Below are 12,283 nucleotides of genomic sequence, written 5' to 3'. Positions count from 1 at the left end.
ATATGAAATCACACTATTATCTTAATATCCATGAAGTTCTTATAATACATTGACTACAATTTGCTTGCTTACTCCCTTAATCTATCCAATAGCTCTATTACCAAAGAAGACAATTTTCACTTATAATAGAAGATGGCAACAAGGAAAATCTCATGGCATCAATTCTATTTAGAGCCATTTACTAGCATGCCACACAACTTTCATGCATTTACATATCTAACCTCAAAACATTCATTCATATTTACTTGCATACGGCTCAAATCCTTAACACCACGTCAAAAATACCATCATCATCCTTTTAAAACTGAAATACATTTTTTTCATATATAGGTTTATGACACCGAAATGTTGTAAGGGTAAATATCAAACTTTGGTTCTTAGGGATGTAAATTCATAAGAATTTTGGGGTATTTTTGTAAATTTTCCTTCTATTTCTTTTTGTGATTTTAGCAGAAGTTTTGGTTTGACAAAGCCTATGGTGGCCAGGCATATTCATATGGCTTTATGGTGGTCAAAGGGATATTACCCCCAGCGTATGCAATGGGGAATTTTAATTTTCTTTCAAAATTCATAATTTAAAGTCCAAATAATACGCATTGAAGAAAGATATATAATATCACTATCATAAAGTTAAAGTGAAATTACAAGTTAAATAACTAAAATAAATGCACAATAATGTATGTTTTAAATAATGATCTAAAATATCTACATGAAAAATATACTATCTGCGCTGATTTTAAAGTGATTTAACTGTATAGAAGAGAAAAGTATGACGGAGGCAGGCTCACTGTCATGAGAAGTGAGGCCTACTTGATCAAACGAACAATGTTGTACGAGCCAAGCCAACTGGGCCAAAACAGAGTGAGCCGCGACGAAGACGATTGGATGATCCAAGCACGAGCCATCCGACCGAACGAGATTAGAGAGTGTCCGAGCCAACTACTACATGAAAGCCAGCTCGATGAGATAGTCTATCTCCCATTACAACTGATCCAAAGGAAGATCTAGTTTCACAAAGTATCTCAAACCATCTCGTGCAGATCCTAAAAACTCCTTACTAATGATCAAAGATAGCCAAACAGGCTGGATCAACCAACAAAATCATATCGACCAAGTTCAGCTGATCGAGCTGACCTCATTGACACAAAGTTAACTAAGATTAGCTGACCAAGCAAGAAGACAACAAAATAAGAAGTCTACACTTGTAAAACACCATAAATATTATAGTACAAACCCCTTCCAAATATAAGTAACAATGTAATATAACTATTGCACTCTCCTCTATAAATATAATAAATAATATATGAAGAACATATATTATTTAACATTATTTATTATTGTTCATCTTTCTCTCTCTTAGTCTCTCTCTCTCTATTTACGCTCCATTTTTTGGGGGTGATTCACGGGCGTGATACACAGAGAATCTCTGATCCAACGCATGCGTACAACTTAATTCCAAGCTTCAATTTTAACATATATGCCTCATTGTTCAAGTATGAAAATGATTATTTCACTTTTTTTTAAAGTTAAAATAGTAGTATTTTCAAAGTAATATGAATGATTTGATTGGTTGAAATGCAAAAAAGCAAAATTGAACTGTTAGATGTGTGGATACATAAGAATTGGGTGATATATGGTTTGCATGTAAATACCCCTTATTATCATAAATACCACTCAATTTTTTTGTATGTACATATCTAACACTTTAATTTTAATTTTTTAATACATCCACCTTATCTATACATGAGAAATATAAAAAAATGTAAAATTTAGGTGCTAAATATATAAATACATGGTAGTTGGGGGGTATGAATGTCGTAACAATGTCCATTTTTTATATTAAATGTGAATTCAGTAACTCAACTATATCAGATATCACGAATTGTTCGGAAGCAACTCGAGTTATAATGTAAATGTCCAATCATAACTTCTTATTATGGTAATCTTAAGATCTGTTTGGGACAGTTTTTTATCTGTTTTATATTTTAGACCGTCATTATAATTCGACTTCTTTACCACAACTTTACAAACATCTTTTTTCAACAGACCCTACTAACTTTATCATTATTGTTATTATATAATATTGAAAAAAAAAATGTAATTCATTCAATGAATGTAATCAGTCAACATTTAAGAAAAAGTAATTTTCTTCGACCATATAATAAAAAAAATGTTCAAATTGACTTAAGTGACAAATTATATATATTATATATATATATATATATATGCATATAATCGTTTTTAGAACATAGATCCAAGGAAATAATGACAAAAAAATATTTTATTATATTTTAGACAGAGTGTGACTAATATACAAATTATTTCTCTTATTGAAAGGGCATTTTCAAATAAGGTGTTCATTTTTTTTTTCTTTTATATATAATTATGGAAGACACACTATTGTGTTGTTAAGGAAGATTTTTTTTTTTTCGATTGCAAAAAATAATAAGTAAATAAATAAAAATGAAAAAAATATATATATAACAAGGGGGAAAAGATTCTTATTTTAACCGTTACAACAATATCTTCCTTTCAACCAAGAGATTCGGACATGAATGTTCCTCTCCCAACCCTTCAACACTTTATGCCATGCAGGGTTTATGGCATTGTGCTTTGTTTTGTATGACGCTTATTTTTCATCTTTAGACAGATGTAATGCCCTGATACCATTTGAACCGACAGACGCTATTTAGCTCTGCTATCTAGAAGGAGAGACAAAGAAATGTAAGTGTGCTCTATAAGAAGGATGAGAACATGTTCAAATGTGGGATTGTGACCAAGTGACACGGCTAAGGATCGAGAGAAAGGGTAAGAAGAATGATTAATCAGAATGCCTCGTTTTGTTGTGTGGATGATGTGAGAGTGAGTTTGGGTTGAGACGAGTGTTGTAACGGTTCTATTAGAAAAAATATTAATAAGAAAAAATAAATAGAAGAGGAAAGAAAGGCAAAGAAGATGAGGCGAGGAGTCAGAAGCTGAAGCGAGAGGTGAATCGAGAGAGTATGGGAAATGAATGAAAGGGAGGAGAAGAAGTGTTAAGGTCGGGAAGCCGAACATGTAAGCTCTCCTATAAGTGTGTCGTATGAGGGAGGCGAGAGTTGATCGACGGCGTCTCTGCCTTGTGGAGGAAGAGTTAGTGTTGGTACCGTGCTAAGGAAGAGGAAGCAGGAGGAAGCAGACTCGAGCGAGAGAGTCAAAGCCTCATGTTGGTTCGATCGAAGAAGAAAACTTGAACCTTAGCCGCTCACATGTAGACGAAAGAAGTTTCGGCTCGTAGAGGAAGGAGACTCTGAAGTGCAAAGCCTTCCTCGCTTGACCAAAAGCTTGGAGAGTAAAATAGGTGTGGGTTTTCTTCGGCGTGCGAAAGGGGAGGGAAAAAGGTAAGGGTTTGATAATAATAATAATAATAATAATAATAATGATAATAATAATAATAATAATAATATATTTATATAAAAAAATATTTATTGAATATAAATTAAGCATGATTCATAAAAAAATTTAACCTTTAAATAATGAAATGCTAATAATTTATTTAAAAATAATAAATTAATTAAATTTTATATCATATGTTAGGCTTTTATTTTTTAGAAGAATTGACGTCAAGGATAATTGCAAATTACGTGTAATCGAGGTGTGTACTTGTACTTTTTAATCAATAGTATTAATTTGTTTTATTCTCAAATATGTTTGCGGTTGATGATATTTGTGTTCGTTTTATTTTGATTAAGATATTATTTTCCTTACTTGTCATATTATTATGAATGTTGTAGTTATTTGTTTGTGAATTTGGTATATGTTTTATATAAGATGTTGAATTGAATCTGATGAATGCATATGTTTATGATAATTGTTTGTATGTGTATGATTGACTATAATGAAGGAACTCTTGATGATACTAGTGAGGGAGAGGACTGATGTATTTGTACACGTAAATGAAAAATTATATTAATATTGACGTGTCTTAATTGACACAGTTTTAGATAAAAACTATTGTGATGGTTGTATTGATATAAAATGATATTGATATGCTAATGATATAGACTCCTTTGAATAAAATGTCAAATGTAATATATATAAAGAAGTTTAACCGACATTCATAGTGTTCTTTCCCTTTTGTCTATTGTTGTAGTTTAGAAATATAAGAATTCACTGGCTCATTTAGCTCACTGTTGGTTTAACTAACTTTCCAGGTTTAATTAAATTATTAGAAGATGAGCGATGAAGGAGAGAACATTTATAAAACTCATAGACAACCATCAACGGGGTAATTGTAATTGTATCATTTTAATTTAATTTGTAGTGACTCTTTTATTTGTTAAATTGTAGAAAAATATAGAAAATTTAATTCACACCATCTGACCAACTATACCCATCTTAGCTAATTCCAAGCTCTGGGTCAGGAGTCGTGACAAGTGGACCCTTGCGGGCCTCCCTCTTTGATATAGAGAGTGTGAGTGAGGAAGTTGAAGAGCGCTCCTCTGCAAAGCCGCGAAGGCAAATGATGAAACTAGGGAGAGGAGACGATTGCGAACTTGATTGATCGTGTATGACTATGTTGCAGTGAAGACGAGGGAGCCATGGTGTATGAAGTCGAGCAATGCAACATATAACTTTGAGCAACAAGTTGGGGTTTAATCAAGTGAACATATGAAGTTTGGAAAATGTAAGAATTTAAAATGCTTCAAAGGTAGCTATGAGTTGAACTTTGAAGAAGTGAGTGTAGAATTTAATAGAAACCAAATTGATTAAAAAATTTTGCTAGGATTTATGAGTAGGTAAGGCATAATTCAAAGGGGATTTCGCTTTGCATTTCAATGTTGGAATGTGTATCCAAATTCTAAATGTTTGAAACTTTGTTTGTAACAAAAGTAATTGACTTGGGGTAAGACTTTAGATGATGAAAAGATTAATGAATTTAGTTTGGTTGAAATGATATCATATGAATTCACAGAGTATGCTTTATATTCCATGAACTTTTGATCTTTAGTATTATGCATGATTTACCTATATTAGTATCATATACTTAATAACATCATCAATGTTTATGTTATATATATTGAGAGCAAGTGATACTATTTTTTGAAATACATTATGTTGATAATAATCATAAACATCATGTAAATGAGAAGCTTATTATAAAATTTATGAATAATTAATAGCAATATAATAGAGATTGCTATTAATTGTAGTTTATTGAATTGATTAAATTTATATATTAAGTATTTAGGAATTTCCTATTAAATTATTATGAAAAAAAATAGTATTTGAAATTGAATTGAATAATATTAAATATTATTGCATTGTTAGACTTTATATGATAAATTGCATAACTTTAGTACGTTTGCATAATAAATAATAAAAACTACATGATTTACATGTATTCAAATTGAGCATTGAATCAATCTAAATGTGAACTTCTCTGTAAATTCTAAAGAAAAACTTTAATACAAGTCCCATGCATTGTTTTAGCATTTTCAATCTAATTAATACATGTTATTAATGTAATTTTGCGTATAAATTATAATAATTAAAATTAATAATAAAATTTTAATATAACAATAAACATCTTGTTGGGACTTTTTTTTTTCAATACCCATTGGAATTCCCAAATTAATTTCAATACCCTTTGAAATTCTCATATTAATTTCAATACCCATTGGAATTCCCAAATTAATTAAAACGCTGTTTTAATTTTAATAACTGTTGGAATTCCTTGGTGTTTTTAATAGAAATAAATTTCAGAATGTGGTTCATATATTGTCAAAGTTCAACACAAGAATTTAGTAACATTCCATAATGTGCTCACATCTATTGAACTCTGTGATGGGCAAAACACTATAAATTAGATGTGATGTTTGTTGTTTTGGTCCCTTTGTTTTGGTCTTTTGGTCCCTAAGCTTGCTCCTCTTCATTTTATTTGCTTCATCCAGTTGTGAGTGAGGAAAACTTAGAAGATCTATAACAGAAAATTAGTCGTGTGAGTGTCGACTATGTTCGTATAAGTTATGGCTGGAGGTATGTATGATCATATCTCGTTTCCGCTTATCGATTCAATATAATAAAATAATAAAATTATAAAATAATATTTACATCTGAGTGATTAATTCATATGTAAATATAATAAAATAAAATAAATAATATATTTATTTATGGGCAGAGCATTATAAATAAATATAATAAAATAATAAAATTAACCAGAGATATTATGTGTGGAGCCTATATAACATGTACATTGTATACAATGAGTACACGTACTCGTATTTTTTTCGGTATCCGAATATAATTCTACATTCGAACTCAGCACATAAGATTTTTTTTTTCTAAATAACATCTTAACATAATTAATAAATATTAATACAATGCAAATAAAGGTATATAACCACAACATATAATCATGTAAAATTAAAAATGAAATGGCTCAAAAATTAAGCATTTGAGCATATAAAGGAGACCACTGCTCAAGCCAAGGGCTTCTTAGCTGGTTAATGAAAGGGTCTTGAGACCAGTCAAAGCTTCCATGGCTTGGAACCTGAAGCTCCGGCAAGCTTGGGAGCTGCCGGCCAGTTGCCGGCTCTGGTATCTTCATCGTCAACTCCGGCAAAGAGGAGACCTCTCCCGCGTCCACTGGCACTTCTTGCTCCTCCTTCATCTCTTCGGTAAATTTATCAGCCGTAAAATTTTGTAAGGTTTCATGGCCTGAGGAATTTGAGGAGGTATCTGCCATGTATGCACGGCTTTCTTCTTCCATGGCTGCCCTCTGTTCTAACTCTCTTAGTGGAGTGGCTTTCCTGTAGACTTTGCATAGAACTATGTCTTCCTGTTCAAATAAAATTATAACCAAAATCATATCTAGACACTTTTTTTTTTTTTTTTCAAAAGAAATTCTCCCTAATGACATGAATGGTTTGGGTGTGAATTTAGCTCCGCGATCTTTAATCACCCCAAAATTGATTCGAATTTTGGCTCGGATCGAGATTGGATTGAAATAAATGAGCTGAGCCAACATGCCAAAATTTTGGATAGGAATTTTTTTTTTCTTTTTCGAGATGATTTCGAGCCAAATCTAGTTCAGTTTGAAATTGAATCATTAACGACCTTAATAATATTAGGGCTTCGAATTTCATAAATTTAGCTTGAAAATTATTAATGACTCAAAAATTGATTCGTTAACAGCCCTAAATGTTAGGGTTTCAATGAATGAAAGAAATACGTACCTTAGGCATCGGAGATACAGAACCAAAGGAATTGGAGGCATCAGGAAGACGATACTCATTCATAATCCAATCCGTCTTAGTACCGCGCGGCGCTCGACCTCCATAATAAACCAGAGTCTTCTTCAACCCAATAAGCCTTCTCGGATCCGTAGAGCTCCGAATATGGCGGTCCGATCCCGTCGCCTTCCAAAACCCTCTCTCCGTGGTCCTATTCGGCCGGCCCCCACTACCCTGCCTCCGATCCCTAGGCACAAAAAAATACCATTCCCTCTCTCCCATCTTCGCCATCGCTGCAGCCAATCAATCAAGATCAATAAACTTTCAATTTACTGAAATCATCATCATCAGGAGCAGAAATAGAAATATACAGCGGATTGCTCAAATTCGAGTTACCTGGGAGATCCCATGGATCGTACAGATAGAGATTGACCGTGGCGATTATGTCAAAGTTGAACTTCTTTCCGACGGCGGCTCGCCGGAGATAGAAATTGAGTAGTTCTTCTTCTGTTGGGTGGAATCTGAATCCAGGCAGCTCAATCTCTGAACTATTTCTCTCCATCTTCCTTCTCAAAAATAGCTCAATAGAATTTGGAATGGGAATGCCGGGCGCGGTCCTGGGCTATATAAAGGAGTAGCATATTGGTCCCACTGCGCTTTGCATTCTCAGTGCGCCACGTGGCACCGTGCTACGTGGCGTCTTACTGCTAACGTGGGCCCACACGGTTCGGTGGAGTTAAAATTCCTTCAAGAATCCCCTAGTAAAATTAGTTATTAGTTAAAAGAAAACAAGTATTTTTTTTTTTGGCATTTGCAAAATGCCACAAAATTCTTATATAATTACAAAAACAACACCTAAATTTATCTAAAATAATTTTTTTTTTATTTTTTGATAATTTAAAATAAATTTCTAAATGGAAAATAAATATTTTGATGAACAAAAATAATATTGAAAGTCCGTTTTACTACTTAAAAAAAAATTTTTTTTTGAAATAAAAATTGACTGGCGGGCCCCATAAGGAGTGGAAATGTTTTGTCGTGGACTCGTTTACTTATCCTTAAAATAGTGACTTGCGTCCTATTGGAATAATTATTTGCATCAAGGAAATTGTCAAATTTGGTGCAATTATTTAATTATAAAATTATGCATGACCATATATTATAATTGTAATTTATTTGTTATTTCCTAATTTACTAATTTACCATGATAAACTTGTATCATAACTAAACCCCTTCGCATTCAATAATGTCTATGTATTCATCTATATATGTAAGAAAAAAAGCATAGATGTCCAATAATAAAAAAAATCAGCTTGGTACTGAATTTGTCAATATGAATGTCCCGGATAGGGCTGTAAACGTGCCGAGCTTGAGCGAACTCAGGCTTGGTTATTGTTTGACTCATTCGAAATAGCTCGTTTTTGAAATTGGCTCGTGAACAGTGTGTCCGTGTTCGGCTCGATTTAAATGTTAGTGTCCGTGTTCGGCTTGAAATTGGCTCGGAAAAATTAAATTGAAAAAAATAGATGTAAAGTGTGAGATTCGAACTTGGATCAAATATATATAAAAGGAGACACTAACCACATTACCATACGAGATGTTATGATTTAAACTTAAATATGAATATATATAATATATTATTATATAAATAATATATGTAATATATTATTATATTAATATTTATATGTTTTTTTAATTTCGCGCTAAAATGAATCAAACACGAGCGAACAAAGAGCTCTTCGTGTTCAGCCCGTTTATAATTCGAGCTTTAAAAATTTGTTCATGTACAACGAGCTATTCACGAACAACGAGTTTTTTTCGACACCCCTAGTCCCGGGTGGTCTCTATGTAATTATCCCATCAAAATAACTTTATTTCCCTGGCTTCGAGGAAGTGCAAAAAAGCCGCGTAAAATGCAAAAATTGGCATCTGTTAATACTCTGTAATATAATATATTAATTGCATTATGAGAATTTTTTTAATTAAAAGGTAAATAATATTTTAATGATGGATTTGCTTGAATTAATGCAGCTGTACATTAATTGTTTAAGCTTAATGATACTTCTTAGAATCTTGTTAATTTGATGGGAGTGTTTAACTTGTAATCTTATATAAATAAGAATGTGATATTATTTATCTTAAACAATAATACTGTCTATAATTACTGCATTAATTATAAATTGCGTGTAAGGTTTTAGCCTGCGCTCTGTCTCCTGTAATTGGGAGGATTTGGTCATGAAAAGGTGGCAGAATGCTACAATTGTGACGAATTCATTTGTAAATATTATTATTATTTTTGCAATTATGTTTTTGCAATAATGTGGATCTTTTATGGATCGCAGATTCGCAGTATTTATAATGTGAGTGCATGACATGATAACAGCTTATAATTTGGCTGGGAACATTTGTTTTGGGGTAATTACATGGAGACCACCTGAAATTTGTTATTTACAAATTGACGGCGGCCCTCTTCCAATTAGTTTTCAAATTCTCGCTCGAATATCAAAATTCAGCCCATATTTATCATTTTTATCGGATTCTCATTGATTTGATCGTGGCACATGCGATTCAAAAAAAGTCACCTAGGTATTAATTTGTAAATATCAATATTTTAGATGGTCTGTATCTAATAATCCTTTTTTTTTGGGCAAATATGTTGGGTCATCTAGTGGTCTTCCAAAAATTCATTTCTCGTCATTGCATCTAAAATATTACTATTTAGTAATTTATCATCATCTTTTATCTAATTTTCAAATTCTCACTCATATATCATAATTCATGATAAAGTCCCACTCCATATTTTTCACTTTTATCAATTTATCGATGGTTTGATTGTCGCTCCTTGACCTCGTTGATATCACCTTGACGGCCCGATGCCGATGAGTTGCCGCCCGTTTGAGATACGACGATTTGTCCTCTGCCCTTTGGCCCGGACGTGCTTTGACGTATTGGGATATCCCCGTCAAGATGATTTAGGTTAGTCCGTGGGCCCCATGTGATGATTAGCCACTACCCATTTGGGATGTGAGAGACTCACTCTCTGCTCGATGGCTTAGTGTGAGCTTTGAAGTATTGGGACTGTTCCCACACGGAATAACCCTTCGCAACGTCGGGGAGAAACTCCCCACATTTCCCCACCAAAACAAGAGGCGGCGGTGCCACGTTTTCAAGGGTCTAAACCTTAGGTTTTCTGGGTGAGGTCGTTAGTACTAGCGTGGCTCGCTATCATGTGTGGTCATTTGCACCTCATTGTTTGCATATGTGCGTCTTGCATTGTTACATATTGTGTGTCATATATCACACTTGTACCTTGCACGTTGCACTCGCACTTGCATCTTATATCTTGCACCTGCACCGACACCACTTGTGCCTCGATCGTTATCCCAAACCGGTCACATCACTATTGTTTCAGCCGGCTACCCCGGTCCAGTTGGCACAATACTTTGGTTTGACCAGATGCTCCATCTGGATCGACCTACCATTTGCTCCTTTGCATGTTGTGTATATGCATGTACATGTTTGTCTGCATAATCGATGTGAAGGTAGAGTGATCCTAAAAGGTAGAGGTAACTGGGCCGGGGTACCACGGACCCGTCATACACAACCTGAGATCTACCTGGTCGTGAAGGTAGTCGACCCAACACAACCTGAGATCCCCGGTCAGCAATCCGTGACTTGCATCATCCATGGGAACCTCGGTAGCCCTAAGGTCAAAGGAAGGAAACTCTATCCTATGACTACAAGCTGGAGCTCCAAGAGGTGGGACTTATACCTGCCGAAATGGCAAGGATGCCTATGGAAGAAGAGAAATGGAGGTTCAGCTACAAAGCTAGAAACACTCCAAACAAAAGGACTTACACCCCATCTAGGTCGGGGAGGCTTCTAACACCCAAGGCGCATCATGAGCCATGCCTTAAAAGTGGGGGAAGCTAATAGCACCTGCAAGAAAAATGGTCAGAAATCATTACTTGATCCCCTCATAACGGTACCTGTGTGTGTATAAAAATAGACAAGGCTCTCTGCAGAAGAAACGATCGACAAGCTGGTGACTCCTTTAAAAATAAAAAAAAAAGAAAAATGATCCCCGTCAAGATGATTTAGGTTAGTCTGTGGGCCCTGTGTGCTGATTAGCCACTACCCATTTGGGATGTGAGAGACTCACTCTCTGCCCGATGGCTTAGTGTGAGCTTTGAAGTATTGAGACTGTTCCCACACGGGAACGCCCTAGCACACTACCACACATATGCAACATGCAGACACACCACAAGTATAATGCAAAAGAAAAATATCTGGCTAGGGCAACCAATCCAACAGAGAACAATAGCCAAACATCAAAAAGATTATCTAGCACCCTAAATCCTAGCCTAGCACACCATCTAACGAAAAAGTGCATCAACCTAGTATCTAAGCGGGGGGTAAGTCTAGGTATAATATGACTTTGACGGGGTCGTCATACCGGCCCCATCCTAAAGATCCAAAGGATCTAAAGAGTGTCACGAAGAATGGTGACATGAGTTAGATCTATTAGATATTTAGCACTGTCATACTCATGTCAATCCCGATGACTTAGCTCGTATTGCTCACTGGGATCAACCCAGCAAGCAATGCTCGTTAAGGCATCGCGACCGACACGGGGTCACTCTTCTAACGAACCTGGCTCGCTACCAATGCAAACATGCAAATGCAAATGCTAATATGATAATGCAGACAAATCAAACAATCAACCCAACAAGCAATGCTCGTTAAGTCATCGGGATTGACACGAGTATGATTGTGCTAAACACCTAATAGATCTAACTCGTGTCACCATTCTTCGTGACATCCTTTAGATCCTTTGGATCTTTAGAATGGGCCAGGTATGACGACCCCGTCAAAGTCATATTGTACCTAGACATACCCCCGTATTGACCTTAACAATACTTTGGTTTGACCCGAAGGTAGGCATGCCGTAGCGGCAGGGGCTCGAAAAGAGGGTATACTGGTAAGGCAGTGACCCGAAAGAATGCAACTCAAGGAGATGATATCGATCATGCAGACAAACATGTACATGCACATACACAACATGCAAA

The 12,283-nt window shown here is 34.8% G+C and overlaps 1 protein-coding gene across 1 annotated transcript; it reads right to left on the bottom strand.

Annotated features, from left to right (window-relative positions):
- Positions 1-6,421: 6,421 nt before the first annotated feature.
- On the bottom strand, positions 6,422-7,788 carry LOC110039315 (NAC domain-containing protein 35-like). Its single transcript, XM_020744338.1, has 3 exons — positions 7,611-7,788; positions 7,218-7,507; positions 6,422-6,820 (listed from the first exon to the last, which is right to left on the bottom strand). Exons 1-3 carry the CDS (start codon positions 7,774-7,776, stop codon positions 6,422-6,424), a joined length of 855 nt encoding a protein of 284 aa, XP_020599997.1. The 5' UTR covers positions 7,777-7,788.
- Positions 7,789-12,283: the final 4,495 nt, after the last annotated feature.

This window comes from Phalaenopsis equestris, unplaced genomic scaffold (genome assembly GCF_001263595.1).
Source record: "Phalaenopsis equestris unplaced genomic scaffold, ASM126359v1 Scaffold000002, whole genome shotgun sequence".
Taxonomy (NCBI): domain Eukaryota; kingdom Viridiplantae; phylum Streptophyta; class Magnoliopsida; order Asparagales; family Orchidaceae; genus Phalaenopsis; species Phalaenopsis equestris.
The sequence above is the reverse complement of the archived record's forward strand: the minus strand, read 5'-3'. Positions and strand labels throughout refer to the sequence as shown.